This window comes from Molothrus ater, chromosome 29 (genome assembly GCF_012460135.2).
Source record: "Molothrus ater isolate BHLD 08-10-18 breed brown headed cowbird chromosome 29, BPBGC_Mater_1.1, whole genome shotgun sequence".
Taxonomy (NCBI): domain Eukaryota; kingdom Metazoa; phylum Chordata; class Aves; order Passeriformes; family Icteridae; genus Molothrus; species Molothrus ater.
In genome coordinates, this window is record NC_050506.2 from 299,235 (window position 1) to 324,237 (window position 25,003).

Consider the following 25,003-nt stretch of genomic DNA (forward strand, 5'->3'; position numbering starts at 1 on the left):
TTTGGTCCATTATCCCGGGTTTGGTCCCTTATCCCGGGTTTGGTCCCTTATCCCGGGTTTGATCCCTTATCCCAGAGTTTGGTCCGTTATCCCGGAAATGTTTGACCCATAATCCCAGTTTTGGGCCCATTATCCTGGTGTTTGGTCAATTATCCCAGAGTTTGGTCCGTTATCCCGGAGTTTGACCCATAATCCCAATGTTTGGCTCGTTATCCCAGTGTTTGGTCCATAATCCCAGTTTTGGGCCCATTTTCCCAATGTTTGGTCCGTTATCCTGGAGTTTGGTCTGTAATCCCAATATTTGAGCCATTATCCCAGAGTTTGGCCCATAATACCCCAATGCTTGCTCCATTATCCTGGGGCTGGATCCCGAATCCCCACACTGGATCCCAAACCCCAACACTGGGAAATGTCGAATCCCCCAGCCCACGGGACCCCAGTTTTGGGATTGCTCCCCAGTCCCAAAATTCCACATCCAATCACGGAGCAGCCGGGGGGAAACGGGCCCAGAAGAGACAGACCTGGGACTGGCACCCCGAATCCTGGGATTTGCACCTGGAATTCCGAGACTGGCACCCCAAATTCTGGCATTGGCACCCGGGGTTCTGGGATTGGCACCTGGAATTCCAGGACTGGCACTCCCAGTTCAGGAATTGGCACCTGGAGTTCTGGGACTGGCACCCCAAATCCTGGCATTGGCACCTCAAATTCCGGGTTTGGCATCCTAAATTCCGGGAATGGCACCCCACATTCTGGGATCAGTGCTCACAATTCCAGGATTGTCACCCGGAGCTCCGGGTCTGGCACTGGGCCCGCGTTCCTCGCTCTGCAGCGCCGGGGGCGGGCGGGGTCTGCACTGAGCCGTGAAATCCCAATCTGTGCCGGGATTCCCGGGATATCCACCCCGAGCCCCTGAAATCCCAATCTGTGCTGGGATTCCCGGGATATCCACCCGGAGCCCGTGGAATCCCAATCTGTGCCGGAATTCCCGGGATATCCACCCCGAGCCCCTGAAATCCCAATCTGTGCCGGAATTCCCGGGATATCCACCCGGAGCCCGTGGAATCCCAATCTGTGCCGGAATTCCCGGGATATCCACCCCGAGCCCCTGAAATCCCAATCTGTGCCGGGATTCCTGGGATATCCACCCCGAGCCCCTGAAATCCCAATCTGTGCTGGGATTCCCGGGATATCCACCCCGAGCCCCTGAAATCCCAATCTGTGCCAGGATTCCCGGGATATCCACCCGGATCCCGTGAAATCCCAATCTGTGCCGGAATTCCCGGGATATCCACCCGGAGCCCCTGAAATCCCAATCTGTGCTGGGATTCCCGGGATATCCACCCCGAGCCCCTGAAATCCCAATCTGTGCCGGAATTCCCGGGATATCCACCCCGAGCCCCTGAAATCCCAATCTGTGCCGGGATTCCCGGGATATCCACCCGGATCCTGTGGAATCCCAATCTGTGCCGGGATTCCCGGAATTCCTGGGATATCCACCCGGATCCCTGTGGAATCCCAATCTGTGACGGGATCCCGGGATATCCACCCGGATCCTGTGGAAATCCCAATCTGTGCCGGGATTCCCGGGATATCCACCCCGGATCCAGTGGAATCCCAATCTGTGCCGGGATTCCGGGATATCCACCCCGATGCCCGTGGAATCCCAATCTGTGCCGGGATTCCCTGGATATCCCACCCCGGATCCCATGGAATCCCAATCTGTGCCGGGATTCCCGGGATATCCACCCCGGAGCCCCTGGAATCCCAATCTGTGCCGGGATTCCCGGGATATCCACCCGGAGCCCCTGAATCCCAATCTGTGCCGGAATTCCTGGGATATCCACCCCGAGCCCGCGGCTCCCGGCAGATCCCAGAGCCGGCTTCACCCATCCCCGAGGGAAAATGTTTGGGATGGACCAGGAAGAGCCTTGGGGTGGCCAAGGAGAATCTTTGGGGTGGCCAAGGAGAATCTTTGGGGTGGCCAAGAGGATCTTTGGGGTGGACCGGGAAAACATTTGGGATGGACGAGGGAAATGTTTGGGATGGATGAGGAAGATCCTTGGGGTGGCCAAGGAAAACCCTCCTGGTCAGCCCCAGGATCTCCATTCGGATTCCCTGGGGAGCTGGGGCCCTGGAATTGGGATGAAAGGCAGGAATTCCACGATTTCCATGGGTTTTTAGATTTTGGGAAGCGTTTCCACAGGGGAAGGAGCAGCCAGGCCGGAGCCTCCAGCCCTTCCCATCCAAATGTGTCTCTTTATGACTCTTTTTGAATATTTTTTCTTTTTTTTTTTTTTTCCCCAGAAATCAACTCCCAAATCCCTGCCCTCCATCCCGAGGGAATTATCTCCCTGCCGGGGATTTGCAGGAATTCCATTTCCCCAGGAAAAGCCTCTCCAGCCCCAAAATAACTCCTGAGCTCCTCGGGGGATTTCGGCCAAATCCCGGCACAGCGGGAACGGCTGGGGGGCACTGGGGGGGACTGGGGGGCACTGGGGGGGACTGGGGGGCACTGATGGACACTGGTCACTGTGGGTGCTGCATACGGGTGGACACTGGTGGTCATTTGTGGTCATTGGTGGGTGCTGGACACTGGTGGACACTGGTGGACACTGGTGGGCACTGGTGGATACTGGTGGATACTGGTGGTCACTGGTCACTGTGGGTGCTGCATATGGGTGGACGGACACTGGTGGTCACTGGTGGTCATTGGTGGGTGCTGGGGACTGGTGGACACTGGTGGTCACTGGTCACTGTGGGTGCTGTGTAGGGGTGGTCATTGGGGGACACTGGTGGGTGATGGACACTGCTGGACACAGGTGGTCACTGGTCACTGGTGGTCACTGGTGGTCACTGGTGGTCACTGGCGGTCACTGGTGGTCACTGGTGGTCACTGGTGGATGTTGGTGGTCACTGATGGTCACTGGTGGTCACTGGCGGTCACTGGTGGATGTTGGTGGTCACTGGTGGTCACTGGTGGTCACTGGTGGTCACTGGTGGTCACTGATGGTCACTGGTGGTCACTGGTGGGCACTGGCGGTCACTGGCGGTCACTGGTGGTCACTGGTGGATACTGGTGGTCACTGGTGGGCACTGGCGGTCACTGGTGGTCACTGGTGGATACTGGTGGTCACTGGTGGTCACTGGCGGTCACTGGTGGTCACTGGTGGTCACTGGTGGATGTTGGTGGTCACTGGTGGCTGCCGGGTGCCCCATTCCCACCCCATCCCCCCCAGCCCAGAGCTCCTCCTTGGCCCAATCCCGAGCCAGGATGAAATCCCCAAATCCCAAATCCCCAATCCCCAATCCCCAAATCCCAAATCCCCAGATCCCCAATCCCCTCTTCCCTCTCCTCAGACGGCTCCCGGCCCCAATCCCGGCCCCAATCCCGGCCCCAATCCCGGCCCTGCAGAGCTCCCCGGGTGCTGCCAGCGGGGCCCCCCGTGCCTCAGTTTCCCCAGCTCCTAAATCCTGCTGCTCTGTGGCCACGGGCTCTCTGAATCCCAGAATGCCAGAACCCCAGAATTCCAGAATCCTAGAAACCCAGAACTCCTGAATTCTGGAACCCCAAAATCCCAGAATCCCAGGATCCAAGGATCCAAAGATGCCAGGATCCCAGACTCCTGGAATCTCAGAATCCCCGAATTCCAGAGCCTCAGGAATCCCAGGATCCCAGAACTCCTGAATTCCAGAGGCCCAAAATCCCAGAATTCCAAAACCCCGGGATCCAAGGATCCCAGGACCCCGGAACCCCAGGATCCCATAATTACAGAATCCCAGAACTCCTGAATTCCGGAACCCCCAAATCCCAGAACCCCAGGATCCCAGGACCCCAGAACTCCTGAATTCCGGAACCCCCAAATCCCAGAATCCCAGGATCCCAGGACCCCAGAACCCCAGGATCCTCTAACTCAGATTCCCAGGATTTACGAGGTTGGAAAAGCCCCTCAAGCCCAAGCATTCCAGGAATTCCTGGGACCCCTCCAGCCCTCCCCGAGCCCCTTCCAGGCGGGAATTTTGTGCCACAATTCCCAAATTTGCTCTGCAGAGTCAGGGATTCCTCCCGAAATCCCCGGTTCTGGAGAGGAAATTTGGGAATCGCGGCATAAAAAAAAGGAACAAAGCCCCTTTGGGGAGCAGCTCCAGGGTGTGGCTGTGCCTCGGGATGTTCCTCCCCTCTAGTCCATAATTAATCCCCTAATTAATCCCCCAATTAATTCCCTAATTCCCCAAATCTCCTGCTTTTGTCTGGCGCTTTGTTCTGGGGACAGAGGAGGGGACATCTGCCACCGCCCCCGGGATTAGGGCGGGACCTCGGCACTCCCTCATCACCGATTAATCGATCCGAATTCATTCATTAATTAACCGAACCGCATTAATGGATCCCCGGATCGACAGTCGGCTGTTAACCCGAACATCTCCGGCGGGGTGCGTGGAGCCGTTCCCAGCCTGGAAAAATCCGGATTTTCCCCCTTTTTTCCCCCCCAATCGAACCCCCGCCGAGTTTGGAATGTGCGTTTTCCAAATTCCCTTCCCAAAATCCCGTCCCGGGGTTGTGGAATCCTGGGATTTTTGGGGGGTTCCAAAATTCAGGAGTTCTGGGATTTTGGGGTTCTGGAACCCTGAGATTCTGGGATTTTGGGGTTCTGGGCTCCTGGGATCTTTGGGTTCTTGGATCTTGAGATTCTGGAATTCTGGGGTTTTTGGGGTTCCGGAATTCTGGAATTCTGGAATTCAGGAAATTTGGGGTTTTGAGGTTCTGGGGTCCTGGGATCTTTGGATTCTTGGATCCTGGGATCCTGGAATTCTGGGATTCTGGCATTCTGGAATTCTGGGATTTTTGAGTTCTGGAATTCAGGAATCCAGGAATTCGGGGATTCTGGGATTCTGGAGTTCCAGAATTCTGGAATTCTGGGATTTTGGGGTTCTGGGATTCTGGGGTGCTGGAACACTGGGATTTTGGGGGCCCATCCCACCCCGATCCTTCTCCCAGCTCGGACACGGCTCCAGGATTTCATTTGGGGCTGGGGGAGGCGCAGCCGCGTCCCGGTTCCTCCTTTCCCGGAGGGATTTGGGATTCTGGGGGGGAGTTCGGGGACCCCCCGGCCGCTCGCGGTCTCCTGCTGCCACCTCCCGGCCTCGGGACCGAACAGAATTCCCGGGAATTTCGCTCCCTGCCGGCTCGGGAGCGCGCGATGGGGCTGCAGCAAATCCCATAAAAACCCCGGGAACTCGGGGAGCGTTTGGGGCTGGAACGGGGATTTTGGGGCTGGAACGAGGAGGATTTGGGGGCTGGAAGGATGAGAATTTTGGGGCTGGTACGAGATAGATTTTTGAGGTGGAACGGGATGGATTTTGGTGTTGGAACGAGGAGGATTTTGGGGTTGGAACGGGAAGGATTTTGGGGTTGGAACGAGGAGGATTTTGGGGTTGGAATGGGAAGGATTTTGGTGTTGGAACCGGGAGGATTTTGGTGTTGGAACCGGGAGGATTTTGGTGTTGGAACCGGGAGGATTTTGGGGTTGGAACCGGGAGGATTTTGGGGTTGGAATGGGAAGGATTTTGGGGTTGGAACGAGGAGGATTTTGGGGTTGGAACGAGGAGGATTTTTGGGGTTGGAATGGGAAGGATTTTGGGGTTGGAACCAGGACGATTTTGGGGCTGGAACGAGGAGGATTTTTGGGGTTGGAACAGGGATTTTGGGGTTGGAAAGTGCATTTTGGGGTTGGACATTCCTCCCCAAAGCTCCGGGTCCTGCTGCTGGGCTGCCCGAGCTGGGCACAGCGGAGCCATCGCGATGTCCCCAAGTGTCCCCGGCGCTCGCTGCAAAGGGAAAGCAAAACCCCCCAAAAACCCCAGAATTGCCCTCCCGGGGCGATCCAAAGGAATTCCCTCCGAGCTTTGGGGCTGCGAGCGCCGCAGCCCCGACGTGTCCTTGTCCGCTCTGCCACAGGGGCGGCCGGGGGTGCCAGCTCCCCCCGGAGGAGGAGGAGGAGGAGGAGGAGGAGGAGGAAGGAGCCGGGGCAGAGGAAGTCCCCGGCGGGCGCTCGCAGCCCCGAGGGGTCCCCGCTCCGCTCCGAGATGTCCCCGCGCGGGGGTCGCCGCTGTCCCCCCGCGCTGCTGGCGCTGCTGCTGGGCCTGGCCGGGAGCCGAGGTGAGGAGGGGGCGCGGGGGGCCCGGGGGCGCCGCGGGGAATTGGGGAATGGCGGGGAATTGGGGAATCGCGGGGAATTGGGGAATGGCGGGGAATTGGGGAATCGCGGGGAATCGGGGAATCGCGGGGAATTGGGGAATCGCGGGGAATTGGGGAATGGCGGGGAATTGGGGAATCGCGGGGAATCGGGGAATCGCGGGGAATTGGGGAATCGCGGGGAATTGGGAATCGCGGGGAATCGGGGAATGGCGGGGAATTGGGGAATCGCGGGGAATTGGGGAATCGCGGGGAGCAGCCGGAGCGGCGCTGGCCAGAGGGGCCCGGGGTGTGGAGAGGGGCTGCGGCTGCGGCTTTGGGGGATTCTCCTCGCTTCTCTCAGCCCCCCCTTGGCCAGCGAGAGGCGAGCCGGGCCGGGCCCTGACGCGGGGCCGGTTCCCCTTCCTGGGCAGCGTTTCGGATGTGGAGTTTGCCTGAAAGTCGCGACTTCCCTGTCCCGACAGTTTCTGAAGCCCAGAGCTGCGACTTTTCCCTGCTCCCAAGCTCAGATCCCTCTGCCGAACCAGCCCCGTTCGTTCTCCTGGGATTTTGGGGCAGCTGGTGGTGACCCAAGGTCTTTTTTTCCCTAAGAGCAGCGATTTTGGGCTGTGGGGAGCAGAAAACCAGCGGGATTTGGGGGCTGGATTGATCCTGGAGCATCTCCAGGCGCCTGGAGCAGCCTCTGGCCCCACCTTGGCGGGTTTGGCGTCGTTGTTTTCCTGCCAGCTCCAGCATTCGCAGAATCCCAGGACCTCTGAGGCTGGGAAAGAGCCCCGGGGTCACCGGGCCGGTGCCCCAGAATTCCAGAGATTCCCCGGACACCTCCAGGGGTGCGGATCCCGCCCTCCCCGAGCCCCTTGCGCCGCCTTTTCTCTGTTGCGGGAGGAATTTTCCCCAATTTCCAGCCCTGGTCCTGTCCCGTTCCCTGGGATCAGATCCCAGATCCCCCCCGGCAGATCCCAGATCCCCCCTGGGCCCCCCTTTATCTCCAGGCTGAGCCCCCCCGGCCCCCTCAGAAGAGCTGGGGACCCCCTCAGCTCCCGGAGCAGCAGGGAAGGGCAATTCCCGCCTCCTGCGGGACTTCTGGTACCTGGAGCGGGGGAAATCCCTTCCCGATCAACGATCCCGGCTCCCGCTGCCCCAGGGAAGGATTCTCCTGCATTTCCCGAATTTCCCGAGCCCCCGGCGGTGTCCCCACACCTGCAGCTCTGCCCTGGAGCCGCTGCAGCTCCCGGACAAACTCTGGATGTAGAGAAACCCCCGGGATGGGTGGGATCGGCTCCGGGGGCATTTCGGGGGCATTTCGGGGGCATTTGGGGGGGCTGGGCCGTGCAAAGGAGCCCCCAGAGCCGCCCTGACCACACGGGGCCGCAGGAAGCGGCGTCGGCCCTCCGGATGTTCCGCGGGTTTTATTTTGGGGGCCTTCGACATCCGGGGCTGCTCTGAGGAGAGAAAACCGAAAATGGACGGGAAAGGGGGCAGGGGGGGAGATTCCACGGGACTGGGAGGGCGTGGGGTGGTGTGGGGAGAGGGGAACCCCTGGGAGGGGGAACGGACCTTGAGCAGCCCGGGATAATGGAAATTTGGGATGGGGAATGGACACAGAACCGGTCTGGGATAATGGGGAGAGAGAGAGGAACCCCTGGAAAGGGGGAAGGGACCTGGACCAGTCTGGGAAACTGAGAAAAGAGGGGAAATTTGGGATAAGAAATGGACCTTGACCAGTTTGGGATAATGGGGAGAAAAACTGAACTTTTGGGGTGGGGAATGGACACAGAACCAGTGTGGAATAATTGGGAGAGGGGGGACATTTGGGAATGGGGAATGGACACAGAACCAGTGTGGAATAATTGGGAGAGAGGGGAGATTTGGGAATGGGGATGGGGAATGGACACAGAACCAGTTTGGGATAATGGGGAGAGAAGGGAAATTTTGGGAATGGGATGGGGAATGGACACAGAACCAGTTTTGGATAACGGGGACAGAGAGGAACCCCTGGAATGGGGAGCAGACCTTGACTAGTCTGGGATAATGGAGAGGGAGGGGAAATTTGGGAATGGGATGGGGCATAGATGCAGAACCAGTTTGGGATGGTGTGGAGAGAGCGGAATTTTGGGGATGGGGATGGGAAATGGGCCCCGGGGCCAGGAGCGGCCTTGGTGGACGCTGCAGGTGCAGCCCAGGGGTGGCCCCAGCAGTGCCCGTGTCCCCTCTGGGGCCGTGGAGCCGCTCCTGGGGTCACAGCCTCACCCAGGGCTGCCCTGGCTCTGGTTCAGCACTCCCGGAATGCCAACATCGAGATGTGACCCTGGGAGGATCGCTGTGCCTGGTGCCGGAGCAAACCCCGCGGAACTGGACAGAGATCCACTGGAAATGGGAAATTAATTCAGGATCGTTCCAGAGGATCCTGACAGCCCCCAGGGATGGAGATGCCTCCTATCCCAAAGGTCCTTTCCATGGGAGAGTGAAATTCCATCGGGGAAACCTCTCCCTGTGCATCTCCCCGGCTCGCAGGGATGATAACGGGCTCTATTGGGCCGAGTTTGAGAGCAGCCCAGGGATTTCAGCCCGGTGCTTCCGAGTGTCCGTGTGGGGTGAGTGGATGGGTCCTTCTGTCCCCTGTCCCTCTGTGTCCCCCTGTCCCCTGTCCCTGTGTCCCCCTGTCCCCCTGTCCCCTGTCCCCTGTCCCCTGTCCCCGTGTCCCCTCTCAGCCCCGCTGTCCCCGCAGACCCCGTCCCGCAGCCGGAGCTGAGATCCCAAATCCTGGAGCGGGAGCGGGGCTGGTGCCGCCTGGCCCTGCTCTGCTCCAGCCCCGGGAACGTCTCCTACAGCTGGGCCTGTGCCGGGGCTGGCCCGGGGCCGATCCCGGGGCCGATCCCGGGGCCGATCCCGGGGCCGATCCCGGGGCAGATCCCGGGGAGCCCCTCCCGGCTGCTCTGGAGCCTCCCCGAGGGCGCGGAACCCCAAATCTGCCTCTGCAACGTCAGCAACCCCGCGGGGTGGAGCGCGGCCCGCGCCGCCCTCACCTGCCCAGGTGAGCTCCCCGCGGGTCCCGGGGCCGGCAGGGACCCGCCGCGGTGGGGCTGAGCAGTTCCAGGCCAGAAATGGGGGAAAAGTCGTGGAAAATATTTGGTAAAAATCGAAAATATGGAAAATGTTAGCCGGAAAATATTGGGTAAAAATCTGCTGGAAAATATTAGGTAAAAATCTAAAATATGGAAAATATTAGGTAAAAATCTGCTGGAAAATATTAAGTAAAAATCAAAAATACGGAAAATATTAGGTAAAGTCTGTTGGACAATGTTAGGTAAAAGTCAAAATATGGAAAATATTAGGTTAAAACCTGCTGGAAAATATCAGGTAAAAATCATGTATATAGACGTAAATGATATAATTTTTAATTTAATTTTTATGTGTAATATACATAATTTTTCTGTATGTGTTCTGTGTAAAATCTATACTTATGTACCTAAAATCAATTCATATATAAAAGATATACTTACATATATAACATATACCAATTTATATAGTACATTTATTTATAGAAATAATTTATACTTATTTTTGTATATAAATATACTTTATAGAGATATAAAATGTACTTATTTGTATATATAAATCCATATTTATTCTCCTGTAACATACTTATTTATCTGTAAAAAATGGACATTCTTCTGTATAAAGTCTACATGTATTTTTACATAAAATATGTTCTTATCTATATATATATAATTGTACTTATTTATTATTATTTATTATTTATACTCATTGAATATTATTTTTAAAGCTGTATTCATTTACATAGAAAACATAAAGGTGTTTTTATACCTTTAATCCATAATTTTCTTATACATTTTTAATTCATTATAAGGCAAAAATATCAATTTAAAAATTCGGGGATCCTGGGACGTTTCGGGTGGGAAGAGACCCCAAATCCCAGCTCAGTTCCAGGATTCTGGGGTTCTTTTCCAGTCATTCCAGAGAATTTCAGCCACTGGACCCTGCTGGCCGTGGCCGTGGCCGTGGCCGTGGGGCTGGCCCTGCTCCTCGTGGGCTTCTGCTGCTGCTGGAGGAAGAGGAGGAACAATTCCCGGGAAGGTTTGTCCGGAATGTGGGGGCACGATCCCAAATTTGGGGGGTCCGACCCCAAACCGACCCTTGGAACCCCAATTTGGGAATTCTGACCCCAAACCGACCCTTGGAACCCCAAATTTGGGGATTCTGGCCCCAAACCGACCCTTGGAACCCAAATTTGGGAATTCTGACCCCAAACCAACCCTTGGAACCCCAAAATCTGGGAGTTCTGACCCCAAACCGACCCTTGGAACCCCAGTTTGGGAATTCTGACCCCAAACTGACCCTTGGAACCCCAGTTTGGGAATTCTGACCCCAAACCGACCCTTGGAACCCCAGTTTGGGAATTCTGACCCCAAACCGACCCTTGGAACCCCAAATTTGGGAATTCTGACCCCAAACCAACCCTTGGAACCCCAATTTGGGGATTCTGGCCCCGCAGGGACCCCCGGAACGCCCCCGGAGCAGGCGCTGACCCTCTACGCCGAGGTGGGAGAGAAGAAACCCCGCCAGGACCCCGTGAGTGCCGGGATTGACCCTTCCCGCCCCAAATCCGGGAATTTTGGGGTCGGGAAACGCCCCCGAGGTCACCGAGGCCGCCCTGGGGATGAGCCCAGCCTGGTCACTCAGCGTCCGGTCACTCCTCGGACACCCCCAGGACCGGGAACCCAAACCTTGGGCAGTTCCACGGCCGGACCGCGCTCCCCATGGGGAAATCCCCTCCGGGTGGGAATTTTGGGAAGCCCAGGTTGATCCTTTTAACCATTCCTGGCTCTTTTTGTGTCCCCAGGCCAGGACGGGCGAGGCCAGCCAGGATGGAGCCACCATCTACGCCGTGGTCACTCCCAGGACACTGGTAGGGTCATCCCCGCAGGGTCCCAGGGATCCCCAGGCCGGATCCATTTTTAATTCCAAATTTCCTATTTATTATCCCCAGAATTTCCCACTTTTTATCCCCAAATTTCCCACTTTTTATCCCAAAAATTCCCATTTTTTATCCCCAAATTTCCCATTTTTTATCCCCAAATTTCCCATTTTTTATCTCCAAATTTTCCCATTTTTTATCTCCAAAATTTCCCATTTTTTATCCCCAAAATTTCCCATTTTTTATCCCCCAAAATTTCCCATTTGTTTATCCCCAAAATTTCCCATTTTTTTATCCCAAATTTTTCCCATTTTTATCCCCAAAATTTCCCATTTTTTTATCCCCAAAATTTTCCATTTGTTTATCCCAAAATTTCCCATTTTTTTATCCCAAATTTTTCCCATTTTTATCCCCAAAATTTCCCATTTGTTATCCCCAAAATTTCCCATTTGTTTATCCCCCAAATTTCCCATTTTTTGCACATTCTGACCCTTTTTCCCCCCAGGAGCACCCCAGGCACCAGGAGGAACCCGGGAATTTCACCATTTACTCCACGGTCCAGTTCGACCGGAGGGTGAGGCTGTCCTGGAGCGTCCCCAAGCCCTGGGGACACCAAATCCGTGTCCCCCCGAGCGTTTTGGGATCCCAATTTTCCCAACGGGAATTTTCCCCCCCCTTTTCCCCCACAGCCTTCATCCATCAAGAGGAAGAGGCTGAACCGATCTTTGGTCTCCACCGCCTACTTGGAGGTAATGGAAAATCCATCAGGGTTTTTGGGATCCCAAAAATGCCCCAAAATGCCCCAAATCCCGCCCGTTTCCTTGCAGGATAACGGGGGTTACAGGCGCTTGGGCTTCCCAAACCCCGCCGGCCGCCAGCGCCCCTGAAACCCCGGAATTCCCATTCCCCGTGGAATTCTCCTCCTGGAAACTCCAGCGGCCACTGGGATCCATGGAACTGGAATATCCAGAAATTCGGGGTTTTTCCCCCCGCCAAGATTCAACCCCCAGCTGCGCCTTGGAGCGAAGATTTGGGGATGGAAAACTCCGGAAGGGATGGATTTGGGATTGGGCAGGGCTGGGAATTCTGTGGGGTTTTTAAGGGTTTGGAAATTTGGGAATTCTTTTTTGTTTTTTTTAAATTTTCTTGGTGAAGAGCTTGAAGAGGTTTGGGTTCACCAATCTGAGTTTTTGGCCAGCGTACCAATTTTGGGGTGGGTTTGGTGCTGGTGATCCCGGGAGTTGTTTGCTCATTTCCTGCTCAGAGATCTGGGCTAGGAGGAGGAGGAGGGCAAAAAAAGGCTCAAAACTTTAAAAGGTATAAAAAAAAAATCTTATTTACTGAGCTAAAAATAAAATAATAGGAAAATCAGAATAGACCTTTGGATTGCTTATTCCCCACGCCCTCACCGCCGTTTTTCCTTGCCCACCGACAACATAAAGAGACAAAACCTGAGACTTTCAGTCAGTTTATAAACTCAAAAAAATCTTTCTTCATCTCTCTTGGGTAGAGGAGTCTCTCCTGCCGTGCCATGGAAACTTCTCCACAAGAAGCAGCTCTTTCCTGGCTTTTAATTATTATTTTAATTTCCATGAAACAAACAAAGTCCATTGCGAGATAGCTGTGGTTGCGAGGTCCGGCCGTGAGGATTTTGGCCGGACGGTCTCGGCCTTGTGGTCACTCTGGATTTTGGACTGGCCCCGTGGTCAGTCCTGGTGGCCCCGGGCCAACCTGGCCGCGTGGGGCCGTCCCCAGGCCAGAGGAAAATGGGCTTTTCTTGGGCTTCCTTGGTTTCTCTAAAATCTGCTTTTCCACAGAGGCGTGTCCAGCTCCGCTCAGCGGTGTCAATCACAAACCCAGCCCGGTGATTGGCTCCTCAGACCCTGCCAGCGGGTTGGCTCCGCCCCCACAGGGAACCAACCCCGCAGCTCTCCCCCAGCTAAAAACCTGTCAAGATAGAGTCAGGAGAACCCCAAATCCACCCCAATTCAGCCCCAAATCCACCCCAAATCCGTCCCAACTCTGCCCCAAATCTGCCCGAACTCTGCCCCAACTCTGCCCCAAATCTGCCCCAAAATCCACCCAAATCTGCCCCAAATCAGCCCCAAATCTGCCAAATCCACCCCACCCTGGCTCTGTCCCCCTCCCGGGCCCCACCTCCTGCTCCCCAGGGCTCCAGGGATGGTTTTCCACGCTCACCTCTGGATTTGCAGTAGTACACGAGGAAAATCGATAACAGCGACGCGATTTCAACCCCGGCTACGGCGCCGATCCTGATCCAGCTGCCGGAGTGGGCACCTGGAAATGGAAGAAGATCCCCCCAAAAAAATCTGTCTCTTTCTGGCATTGGGGCAGAGGGAATTTGGCCTCAAATCCCGCCCTGATCCCTCATTCCAGGGGATCTCACTCCAAGCCAGGGCAGAGGCGGCGCTGGACGAGGACGAGCGGCTTGGGAGAGGCAGCGGCGGGAGAATCCCAGAATCCCCAAATCCCCAAATCTCCAAATCCCACAGTTGTTGGGTGAGAAAGGAACTCTGGAGATCTCCCAGCTCTGCCAGGACAGGGTGACCCAGAGCTGGGGACACGGGGACAGGGCCAGGTGGGTTTGGGGTGGCTCCAGAGGGTGACACTCCGTGGGAAGAGGTCCTCAAATGGAGGTGGAACTTCTTGGGGTTGGGTTTGTGGCCACCACGCCTTGTCCTGTCCCTGGCACAGACATGGAAAAGCTGCCCCGGGCACTTGGGGACACTCAGGGACACTCGGGAGCACGGCTGGACATGGGCACGGCTGGACATGGGCAGGGCTGGACATGGGCAGGGCTGGCAGCTTACCTGGGCTGGGAGGGCGCGTGGAGTTTCCTGGTGAGGGGAGAGAACAGGACAGGGGTCAGAGCTTCCCTCTGCATCCCAGGGAGAGCCAGAGCCCCGGACAGAGGGATCAGCCCAGCCCATCCCCAAATCCCAGCTTTTCCTGCTCTCAGGGATCAGGATCAGCCCAGCCCCAAATCCCAGCTTTTCCTGCTCTCAGGGATCAGGATCAGCCCAGCCCAATCCCAGCTTTTCCTGCTCTCAGGGATCAGGTTCAGCCCACCCCACCTTTCCCTGCCTGTCCCCGGCTCTCACCTGTGCAGAGCACCCCGGGGTTGGTGATGGTGACGCTCCTGCTGCTGACGGGGTTCCGGGCCGTGCACGTCAGCGACTCCAGCTTGTCCCAGGATGATTTGTTCAGCGGCAGCAGGGGTCCCTCAGCCCATGGCTGATCCCAGGTGTAGGAGACGTTCCCGAAGCCGGCGCCGGGCGCGGAGCAGCGCAGGGAGGAGCTGCAGCTCCCGCCCGAGCAGTTCTGGGCCTCGCAGGTCACCGTGGGCTCTGCCAGCTCCTCTGGGGGCAGAGGGGGGTCACAAACCTCTCCTTTAGTGTGAAACCCCCCAAAACAGCACCGAAAGCACTCCCAAAACAGCACTAAAATCACCCCCAAACCAGCACTGAAAGCATCCCCAAAACAGCACTTACTGAACACCTGCAGGGTGAAGGTCGATCTTTTTTTCCCAATGGTTACAGAGTAGGTCCCGGCATCCTCCATCCTCAGCTGGGAGATGGTGAGCGCGAGGCCGTTCTCAGAAACAGCAAAACGGGTTTTGAATTTGTCTTTGAAAAATATGACGTGAAGAGGATCCTTAAATGCCACAGTCACTATGGGTTCATTCCCAAAAAACCAGAGTGCTGTCTTTCCATCTGGGTTGTGGGTGCGGAAGGTCACGGACCCGCCCATGACCCCGATCACCTCCTTGGGGTCACTGGCGCTCACTGGGGAGAGAAAATGGGGAGGGAACATGAGATGGGGGTGGGATGGAGGTGGGATGAAATGGGATGAAGTTGGGATCAAGTTGGGATGAAGCGGCTGAGCCCAGAGGATGGAGCGGCTGAGCCCAGAGGACGAAGCGGCTGAACCCAGAGGACGAAGCGGCTGAACCCAGAGGACGAAGCGGCTGAACCCAGAGGATGAAGCGGCTGAACCCAGAGGACGAGGTGGCTGAACCCAGAGGATGGAGCGGCTGAACCCAGAGGATGAAGCGGCTGAACCCAGAGGATGAAGCGGCTGAACCCAGAGGATGAAGCCCATCCGGGCTGGGGCTGTTTGGGGGCTCATGGGGGGCTCATGGAAGGGGCCCTGGGTGAAGGAAGAGCACGAGGCCACCCCCAGGCCGAGCCCCCGCAGCCTCGTGAGCAGCCTCGCGCCAGGGAGGCTGGAGAGGAACTGAGAGGGAAAGGAGAATGAGGAGGAGCTGGAGACAGCCTGGCCCTGGGCACTGCCAGGGCTGCGTGGGGCAGCTCCACCACGGCTCCTCCAGGCTGAGCACTGCCCGTGGCCCCGCGGAAGGGAACCTGGAAACCGCGGGCTCGCCCCAACAGCTCCATGAACTTCTCACACTGGGGGCACCAGACCTGGTGGGATCTCAGCATTCCAGGTGGGATCTCAGCATTCCAGGTGGGATCTCAGCATTCCAGGTGGGATCTCACCACTCCAGAGATGAGAACCCTCCCACGCTCCTTGGGATGCAGCCCAGGAGAAGGTCCAGGATCCCTCTGGACCCATCCCTTCCCTCCAGTGACCACAGCATGGCCTTGGCTCACCAATTCAAGGAGGAAGGAGTTGTTTTTGCTATTTTCGTGACTTCCCATTTCCAATTCACCATGTTATACAGTTTATACTGGGAATGGGGTTCTCCTTCTCAGTTTTTCTAACAGGGAACTGATCCTGGCCCAGCCCTGAGGTCGGGGTCTGGCTCCCTCAGCCTCAGCCGCCTCCAGGACACGGACAGAGGCGTCTCTCTGAGCACGTGGCAAGAAAAAGCTGCAGGTGAAGACAAACTCGCAGGAAATTTACTGAATAATGCAGCCACCAGGTGGTTCATGTGCTAAACCCCCCAGAGGCTGTGGGGAAGGGCTGGGGCTGAACCTTGCCCAATTCCCTTCATTTAAGCCAAAAAACACCCCAGGATGAGACCTCCAAAAACCGGGAGGCAACGTGGAGAGGAGCAGGAGCTGAAGGCAGAGCAGGATGTCCGGAGAACATCTGGAGCAGAGGCTGGACCAGAGATGGACCCAGAGATGGGCACCAGAGATGGACCCAGAGATGGACATTAGAGATGGACACCAGAGATGGACACAGAGATGGACCCCAGAGATGGACCCAGAGATGGACACCAGAGATGGACACCAGAGATGGACACAGAAATGGACACAGAGATGGACACCAGAGATGGACCCCAGCGATGGACACAGAAATGGACCCCAGAGATGGACACAGAGATGGACCCAGAGATGGACACAGAGATGGACACAGAGATGGACACAGAGATGGACCCCAGAGATGGACCCCAGAGACGGACCCCAGCCCTCTCCCAGCAGGTTTCCATGGCACCAGGAGCTCCACGGCAGCCCTGGATCCCAATGTTGGGCACAAATCCACCCCATGGAGCTGCTCTGGTGGTCCCAACCATCCCTCGACTCCAAAAACCCCAAAACCACCCCAAGATCTCCTTCCCAGGGGACCCGGCACTCACCGGTTTGGTGGAGGAGCACGAGGATGGCGAGATGAGGGATCCAAAACACGTCCATGGGTGTCCAGAAACGGAGAGGACTTGAGGGCATCAGCACCCAAAAATGGGCACCACAAAGAGGAAGAGGAAAAGTGCCTGGGTGGTTTTTCAGTGCCTGGGTGGAGGGGAGGGCTTTGGATGTGGTTTGTGACAAAAATGACGCATCAAGAAAAGGCAATTAGCACTTCAACGCGAATTTCAGGTGTTTAAACAAAAAACCCACTCCGTTCCCAAGGAGAGGTGAGGGTGGGACGAAGAGTGTCACCGTGGCCGTGTGTGACAAATGGCTCGGGGCTCGGACCAGCCTGGAGAGCGTTATCCCAGGGAATGTCACGGCTCAGGAACCGGCGCCCATGGACTGAGGCCTTCAGTCCTCCCTGAGGAGCGAGGCTGAGCCCAAATCGTGGAATGGTTTGGGTGGGAAGGGACCTTGAAGCTCATCCTGTGGGCAGGGACAGCTCCCACCACCCCCAGGCTGTCCAGCCTGGCCTTGGGCACTCCCAGGGATGGGGAATCCATGGAACCACCCGGGCCAGGGAAGGACTGATCCCTAAAATCCCGTCTAAAACCCCCATGGAACGGGCTGAAAACGCCTGCAGGCACAGGGTGGGATTTTGGGGTGTCTGTGCAGGGGCTGGATATTTGCGGATGTTTGGACATTTGCTAATATTTTCAAATATTTGATTTTTGGGCTCTTTGTCACACTCGTGGCTCAGGATATTAATATCCCTGTGCAGGATATTTCAAAATTCCACAATTTTTGCATCCCTTGTGGCAATCACCTCCCCGTGACAGCCTCAGCACAAGGAGCTCTGTCCTTACTTTGGGATGGGGAGGGGACACGGCTTCAGGTCACCCTCAGCCTTTTGTCACCTCTGTCACCTGATTTTGGGGCTGATTTCCATCACTTTGTCCCCTGATTTTGGGGCGGATTTTTGTCACCACTGGACCCTGATTTTGGGTCCGAATTTTGTCACTTCGTACCTGATTCAGCGGCTGATTTTGTCACCTCTGTCACCTGATTTGGGGTTGATTTGAACAGGAAGCAAAGGGCAGGAAATGGCTCTGGGTTCTCTTTATTTGCCTTATTTGAGCTAAAAACCCTCTGGAGGCTGGATGTGGGATCAGAAGAAAACCTAAAATCTCCCTGGTGGCTTTAAGGGGGCTTGAGGGACAGAAATATCTTGAATATCCATAGAAATATCTCCAATATCCATGAAAATCTCTCATCTAAAGGGGGATCCCATTAATCCATAGAAGCACCTCCAATTGTAGTGGTTTTGATTCGTGACCAGGCAGAAACACCAATTCACTGAAGAGCTTTGGGTTCACCAAACTGAGTCTGGCCTGGCTGCTGAGTCTGGCCTGGTTTAGTCTGGCCTGGCCTGGTTTAGTCTGGCCTGGCTGCTGAGTCTGGCCCTCCCCAGCCCAGCCAGGCTCGGGTGAGCATCTGCAGAGCCCGGGCTGTCACGGCTGAGATGGACACACACTTGTGCAAAGACAGGAACGGTACCTCCTTTATTATTACAAACTGTTGTTACAAAATTGTTATTACAAATTATTACAAATTGTTCCTGAGTCTTAGACAGGAACGGTACCTCCTTTATTACCAAAAACTGTTTTCAAGTTTTTTACCCCTAAACCAAAGGGGTGATATAAATATTTAGCTACACCAAAACAGGCGATTGCACTCCCTTGAGAAATCAAGACCTTATTGCATTGTACTCGTGCAAAGATGTGAATGTCAAGTACTGAAACGGTGGCGTTTAAACACTGCTGTTCCCTGAGGCACGCATCCTCTCCCTGCAGACATCCCTGGTTTTGTCTGTTCTATCGGTTTCCATGCTAATGGCCTTGCCTTCTTCATCGCTGTGGGTAAACTTGTGTTTTATCAATTTGTGCTCCTGCGGGCTCAGTTGTTTGTAAACCAGCGGCTGAGCCCGTCCATGCTCTCAGTGTTTCCATCCTCCTCTAGTGAGAGAAGGGGGACAAAATGGTGGCGGGTAGAGGGGCAACATGAAGGCACAAAATGGTGGCGGGTAGAGGGGCAACATGAAGGCACAAAATGGTGGCGGGGAGAGGGGCAACATGAAGGCACAAAATGGTGGCGGGGAGAGGGGCAACATGAAGGCACAAAATGGTGGCGGGTAGAGGGGCAACATGAAGGCACAAAATGGTGGCGGGTAGAGGGGCAACATGAAGGCACAAAATGGTGGCGGGGAGAGGGGCAACATGAAGGCACAAAATGGTGGCGGGTAGAGGGGCAACATGAAGGCACAAAATGGTGGCGGGGAGAGGGGCAACATGAAGGCACAAAATGGTGGCGGGTAGAGGGGCAACATGAAGGCACCGAGGTCAGTGAAGAGGAAGCTGGCACCCAGATGAGAGGGGTGAGGAGATGCCTTTAATTTTGGGCTGAAATCCTGAGAAAAAGAGAGCCTTGGACAGCTCATCTTTCTGACAGTGCCCCATAAACTGACACGGCCCACGAACACAGCTCAGGAAAAGCTTGTGGAAAATGGGAGGAACTTCCTGATTGCAGATTTCCTTGGGTGGCTGCTGTTCCTGGAGGGAGCCACGAGAGAACGGTTTCCTTGTGGAGAAGTTGCCACAACATTAACCAGAGGGACTTCTCTCCCAAAGTGAAACGGAGAAAGGCAGTTCTAGAGGTAAAAAACTGACTGAAATTTTAGGTTTTGTCTCTTTGCATTAGCAGTAGGAAAAGAAAAGTTGTAGGGGGAAGAGGAATTTTAATTGTTAGTGTTCCTTCATTTTAGTCGCCGTTAAATAAATATAAAAACAAACTATAAAAATAAATAGAAAAGTAAAGAATAATAGGAAAAAGAATAAATAAATAAATAAATAAATATTTTTTTCTTAATAGTGTTTTCAAGTTCTGGCACTGCTTTGCCGTTCCCTAATCCTACCTCCCGAGAAGAAAAGGGCAATTACATTCCAGTGAGTGGTACTGAAATTCTCTCAACAGAGAGAGACGTAATTCTCTCTGCCAGGATTTTTCCTGGGGAAGGGAGTGACAAAGCTCAGAGAGAGAGAAGAGAAAACAGTTCCTGTCTCTACTTGCTGCCTCTGTTGTTTGGCACATGGGAAATGTGTGATGGGGATTGTTTACCAAGAGTAACAGAGCTGTTAGCTGGACTCTGGTGATGGTTTTTTGGGTGGGTTGGCCAATTAAGTCAAAGCTGTGTCGTGACTGTCCGGTAATGGTCACGGGTTTTTCTAGTTAGTGTATAGTACTGGTAATACAGTACAGTATAGATTAATAGTAATAATATAGAATGACTTAATAATAATAACAAAGTATGGCTTAATAACAATAATATAGTATCGATTATTAATACTATAGTATATCTTAATAATAATTATTAAGCTATACTATATTATTATTATAGCTCAATAATAATAAAAATATAGTATAGCATACTAAAGCATTTTACTCAGCCTTCTGAAATCAGGGAGTCAGGGCACATTATTCCCACGACGGGGCTCGTGCTGCCGCTAGTGATTAGGGGCAGCTAATCACTAAGCCCATTACACCAATTTCAGTGCATTAACCGAGAAATCTCAAATTAGTGAACCAAAACCGCTACACAAGATCGGCGTTTCTGTCCAGTTTCAAACTGAAGCTGGCACAACAAGGAAGTCTGAATATCCATTGGCCAAAAACACAGCATCCCAAAAAACACATTTCCTGTCAAACCACCACACGTTCTCTCGTGGCTGCCTGGAAATCTGCAATTGTGAAGCGCTCCCATCGTTCACAGCCTCCCCACAGCTGCCTTCAGGGGCCATGTCAGCTTCCTGGGCTGATATTTTTCAGGTTGAGCTATTCCAGCATAAAAACAAAAGTTCTTTTAATCCGTCTCCGGGAACAGAGGGCAAGGTTTTTCACATTTCTCATCCCTCTCTGTTCACACTTCTCATTGGATCACAGCTACTGCAACATCTGCTCATTCCAATGCTGATGCTTTTGCTCATGGCTGTGGTTGAATGCCTCATCCTCCCATGAATTACAGGGAAAAAACAAAGTCTGATGTATCAAATATATCTTCACCATAGCCTTACAAAAGCATTTCAGCCCAAGACCAAGGCATCTCCTCGATCCCCTCCCATCTAAAATTTGATTCCCTCCTCACTGACCTCAGTGTCCCATGTTGTTTTCTTTATGCGCTTTCACCTTGTCCTTTCCTCATCTGGGAGAGAATTAGTGTTTGTAGGTCTGTTTGTTCTCAAGCTTTGTCAACTGAATCAGTTTTCGTAGTGTTGTACAGCACCAAAGGGTTGATCTGCTTCAGGCTCAGATTCCTCGGCCTGCCCCTCGCCGTCCGTCAGGCGGTCCCCAGTGACACCGTGTGAGTGGCCAGCGCTGCTCCTGCGCCTTTCCTTCATCCAGAGCACTGCTAAAAAGGAAAAAAAAACCCAACCTGCTGTGGCTGCTTTTGCCCTTCTGTCTGCAGCACCCCTGGCTGAAAGCGGCCAAGCACAGATTGCTGCAGGCGTGCTGAGAGAGCGGCGGCTGCGCGGCGCTGCCCCGGCCGTGAGGATTTTGGAGCTGCCCCCAGTGCTGGCCCTGAGGCTGCTCCTGGTGCTGGTCCTGGCCCTGAGGCTGCTCCTGGCACTGGGACAGTCCTGGTGGCTGCTCCTGGCACTGGGACAGTCCTGGTGGCTGCTCCCGGTGCTGGTCCTGGCCCTGAGGCTGCTCCTGGCGCTGGGACAGTCCCGGTGGCTGCTCCTGGCGCTGGGACAGTCCTGGTGGCTGCTCCTGGCACTGGGACAGTCCTGGTGGCTGCTCCTGGTGCTGGTCCTGGCCCTGAGGCTGCTCCTGGCACTGGGACAGTCCTGGTGGCTGCTCCTGGTGCTGGTCCTGGCCCTGAGGCTGCTCCTGGCACTGGGACAGTCCCGGTGGCTGCTCCTGGTGCTGGGACAGTCCCGGTGGCTGCTCCCGGTGCTGGTCCTGGCCCTGAGGCTGCTCCTGGCACTGGGACAGTCCCGGTGGCTGCTCCTGGTGCTGGGACAGTCCTGGTTGCTGCTCCTGGCACTGGGACAGTCCCGGTGGCTGCTCCTGGCACTGGGACAGTCCTGGTGGCTGCTCCTGGCACTGGGACAGTCCCGGTGGCTGCTCCTGGTGCTGGGACAGTCCCGGTGGCTGCTCCTGGTGCTGGGACAGTCCCGGTGGCAGAAACCTCAGCCCAACCCCGCGCCAACCTGGCCGCGTGGGGCCAGCCAGGAACCCATCCCCAGGCCAGAGGAAAAAGGGCTTTCCTTGGGCTTTGTTGGTTTTTAAAAAATCTGCTTTTCCACAGAGGTGTGTCCAGCTCCTCTCAGCGCTGTAGCCGGGTGTCAATCATCGGAGCCAGCCAGGTGATTGGCTCTTCAGGCCCTGCCAGCGGATTGGCTCCTCCCCACAGGGAACCAACCCCGCAGCCCCTGGGCTCTCCCCCAGCCAAAAACCCAAGAATCTGTTAAACCACGAGGGGAGACGAGACAGAGTCAGGAGAACCAAAATAAGCCCCAAATCCACCCCAAATCAGCCCCACCCTGGCTCTGTCCCCCTCCCAGGTCCCACCTCCTGCTCCCCAGGGCTCCAGGGATGGTTTTCCATGCTCACCTCTTTTATAGCAGATCATGAGGAAAATCACTAAAAGCGCTAGAGCTCCAATTGTGAACCAGATCGAAACCCAGCTGCTGGAGTGGGCACCTACAAAAGAAAGAAGATCCAGGGGCAACAACCCAAAATAAATCTGCTCTTTCTGGCATTGGGGCAGAGGGGATTTGGCCTCAAATCCCGCCCTGATCCCTCATTCCAGGGGATCTCACTCCAAGCCAGGGCAGAGGCGGCGCTGGATGAGGACGAGCGGCTTGGGAGAGGCAGCGGCGGGAGAACCCCAGAATCCCCAAATCCCCAAATCTCCAAATCCCACAGTTGTTGGGTGAGAAAGGAACTCTGGAGATCTCCCAGCTCTGCCAGGACAGGGTGACCCAGAGCCGGGGACACGGGGACAGGGCCAGGTGGGTTTGGGGTGGCTCCAGAGGGTGACACTCCGTGGGAAGAGGTCCTCAAATGGAGGTGGAACTTCTTGGGGTTGGGTTTGTGGCCACCACGCCTTGTCCTGTCCCTGGCACAGACATGGAAAAGCTGCCCCGGGCACTTGGGGACACTCAGGGACACTCGGGAGCACGGCTGGACATGGGCAGGGCTGGACATGGGCAGGGCTGGACATGGGCAGGGCTGGCAGCTTACCTGGGCTGGGAGGGCGCGTGGAGTTTCCTGGTGAGGGGAGAGAACAGGACAGGGGTCAGAGCTTCCCTCGGCATCCCAGGGAGAGCCAGAGCCCCGGACAGAGGGATCAGCCCATCCCAACCCCAAATCCCAGCTTTTCCTGCTCTCAGGGATCAGGATCAGCCCATCCCCAAATCCCAGCTTTTCCTGCTCTCAGGGATCAGGATCAGCCCATCCCCAAATCCCAGCTTTTCCTGCTCTCAGGGATCAGGTTCAGCCCACCCCACCTTTCCCCGCCTGTCCCCGGCTCTCACCTGTGCAGAGCACCCCGGGGTTGGTGATGGTGACGCTCCTGCTGCTGACGGGGTTCCGGGCCGTGCACGTCAGCGACTCCAGCTTGTCCCAGGATGATTTGTTCAGCGGCAGCAGGGGCCCCTCAGCCCATGGCTGATCCCAGGTGTAGGAGACGTTCCCGAAGCCGGCGCCGGGCGCGGAGCAGCGCAGGGAGGAGCTGCAGCTCCCGCCCGAGCAGTTCTGGGCCTCGCAGGTCACCGTGGGCTCTGCCAGCTCCTCTGGGGGCACAGGGGGGTCACAAACCTCTCCTTTAGTGTGAAACCCCCCAAAACAGCAACGAAAGCACCCCCAAAACAGCACTGAAAGCACCCCCAAACCAGCACTAAAATCACCCCCAAAACAGCACTGAAAGCACCCCCAAAACAGCACCGAAAGCACCCCCAAAACAGCACTGAAAGCACCCCAAAACAGCACTGAAAGCATCCCCAAAATAGCACCAAAAGCACCCCCAAAACAGCACCAAAAGCACCCCCAAAAAAGCACCGAAAGCACCCCCAAAACAGCACTTACTGAACACCTGCAGGGTGAAGGTGGATTTTTTATCGCCAGCGGTTACAGAGTAGGTCCCGGCATCCTCCATCCTCAGCTGGGAGATGGTGAGCGCGCGGCCGTTCTCAGAGACGGCAAAATGGGTTTCGAATTTGTCTTTATGAAATTCAGGGTTAGACGGATCCTCAAATTCCACAGTCACTATGGCTTCATTCCCAAACTCCCAGAGTGCTGCGTTTCCATCTGTGTTTCCATCTGTGCTGTGGCTATGGAAGGTCACGGAGCCACCCACGGTCCCCACCACCTCCGTGGTGTTGCTGGCTGCCATGGTTTGAGACTGGGACAATGCCAGTGCCCCCATGGGGATACCCTCTCCCTGGTAGCTGCTGTGAAATGCGACCAGGAATAAGAAAAGCAGGCTCCAGCTTAGGAAAGAAAAGAAAACAGAACTTTATTAACTACTCTACAACTATAGATAAAAGGAACACACACACACAGGGAAAATGAAAACTTCACAAATGCATTTCCTCCTCCCCCCACCAAATTTCCAATATAATACATCTATTCCCCAAATCACCAACTCTCAGTCCAGCACCACTCTTCAAACAATCAATCCTCAGTTCATCAAGAGGAGAGGAGTCCTTCTTGTACCATGGGCTTCCCCTGGAAACACAGCTGAAGCCTCGTGTGTTTCCGTGTCACTCGTGGCACCGCCCGGAGTACATCTGCCGTCGTGACTTCTTCCTTTCATGTCCAGTGCTCTCACCACTGAACATGGACCAGAGCTGCTTCTAGGGTTGTCTTTTTAAGGATGCTCTGTCCCGATCCAAAAAAGGCACAGTCTCTCCTTTGGGACACCTGTCCCCACAATCTCTCCTTTGGGACACCTGTCCCCACAATCTCTCCTTTGGGACACCTGTCCCCCCCATATTTTTCCACCCCCTGGGGCCGAGGGGCATCAACACTGAGCAGTCTCTGTATCACAAGGAACATGGGTCTGTCCATCTCTCCTTTGGGACACCTGTCCCCACAATCTCTCTTTTGGGACACCTGTCCCCGCCATATTTTTTCACCCCCTGGGGCCGAGGGGCACCAACACTGAACCCTCTTGGTTCTGAGGCATTGCCTCCCCCTGGATGCAGTCTCTGTGTCACAAGGAACATGGTTCTGTCCATGGCTGTACAAAAA

At 55.1% G+C, this 25,003-nt stretch overlaps 3 protein-coding genes across 3 annotated transcripts; 1 reads left to right on the plus strand and 2 right to left on the minus strand.

The window, feature by feature from the left end:
* Positions 1–6,026: 6,026 nt before the first annotated feature.
* LOC118696114 (uncharacterized) lies at positions 6,027–12,461 on the plus strand. Its single transcript, XM_036398056.2, has 9 exons — positions 6,027–6,157; positions 8,470–8,787; positions 8,922–9,227; positions 10,166–10,291; positions 10,710–10,786; positions 11,058–11,123; positions 11,638–11,706; positions 11,822–11,881; positions 11,960–12,461. The coding sequence occupies exons 1-9, from the start codon at positions 6,085–6,087 to the stop codon at positions 12,017–12,019; spliced, it is 1,155 nt and encodes a 384-aa protein (XP_036253949.1). The 5' UTR covers positions 6,027–6,084; the 3' UTR covers positions 12,020–12,461.
* Positions 12,269–16,753, minus strand: LOC118695848 (T-lymphocyte surface antigen Ly-9-like). Its single transcript, XM_036397657.1, has 5 exons — positions 16,699–16,753; positions 14,645–14,938; positions 14,255–14,512; positions 13,332–13,430; positions 12,269–12,405 (listed from the first exon to the last, which is right to left on the minus strand). The coding sequence occupies exons 1-5, from the start codon at positions 16,751–16,753 to the stop codon at positions 12,269–12,271; spliced, it is 843 nt and encodes a 280-aa protein (XP_036253550.1).
* Positions 16,754–18,646: 1,893 nt separating this feature from the next.
* On the minus strand, positions 18,647–24,225 carry LOC118695849 (SLAM family member 7-like). The gene is made up of 4 exons (XM_036397658.1): positions 23,837–24,225; positions 23,287–23,544; positions 22,994–23,020; positions 18,647–18,705 (listed from the first exon to the last, which is right to left on the minus strand). Exons 1-4 carry the CDS (start codon positions 24,174–24,176, stop codon positions 18,647–18,649), a joined length of 684 nt encoding a protein of 227 aa, XP_036253551.1. The 5' UTR covers positions 24,177–24,225.
* Positions 24,226–25,003: the final 778 nt, after the last annotated feature.

Excerpts from the sequence above, each read along its gene's own strand:
- LOC118696114 (XM_036398056.2), top strand. The coding sequence starts at position 6,085 with ATGTCCCCGCGCGGGGGTCGCCGCTGTCCCCCCGCGCTGCTGGCGCTG. Across the intron at positions 8,788-8,921 it reads CTTCCGAGTGTCCGTGTGGG|ACCCCGTCCCGCAGCCGGAG; the intron begins GTGAGTGGATGG and ends CTGTCCCCGCAG. Across the intron at positions 10,787-11,057 it reads AGAAACCCCGCCAGGACCCC|GCCAGGACGGGCGAGGCCAG; the intron begins GTGAGTGCCGGG and ends TTGTGTCCCCAG.
- LOC118695848 (XM_036397657.1), bottom strand. The coding sequence starts at position 16,753 with ATGGACGTGTTTTGGATCCCTCATCTCGCCATCCTCGTGCTCCTCCAC. Across the intron at positions 14,513-14,644 it reads CTTCACCCTGCAGGTGTTCA|AGGAGCTGGCAGAGCCCACG; the intron begins GTAAGTGCTGTT and ends CTCTGCCCCCAG. Across the intron at positions 13,431-14,254 it reads CCCCGGGGTGCTCTGCACAG|GTGCCCACTCCGGCAGCTGG; the intron begins GTGAGAGCCGGG and ends TTCCATTTCCAG.
- LOC118695849 (XM_036397658.1), bottom strand. The coding sequence starts at position 24,176 with ATGGGGGCACTGGCATTGTCCCAGTCTCAAACCATGGCAGCCAGCAAC. Across the intron at positions 23,545-23,836 it reads CTTCACCCTGCAGGTGTTCA|AGGAGCTGGCAGAGCCCACG; the intron begins GTAAGTGCTGTT and ends CTGTGCCCCCAG. Across the intron at positions 23,021-23,286 it reads CCCCGGGGTGCTCTGCACAG|GAAACTCCACGCGCCCTCCC; the intron begins GTGAGAGCCGGG and ends TCCCCTCACCAG.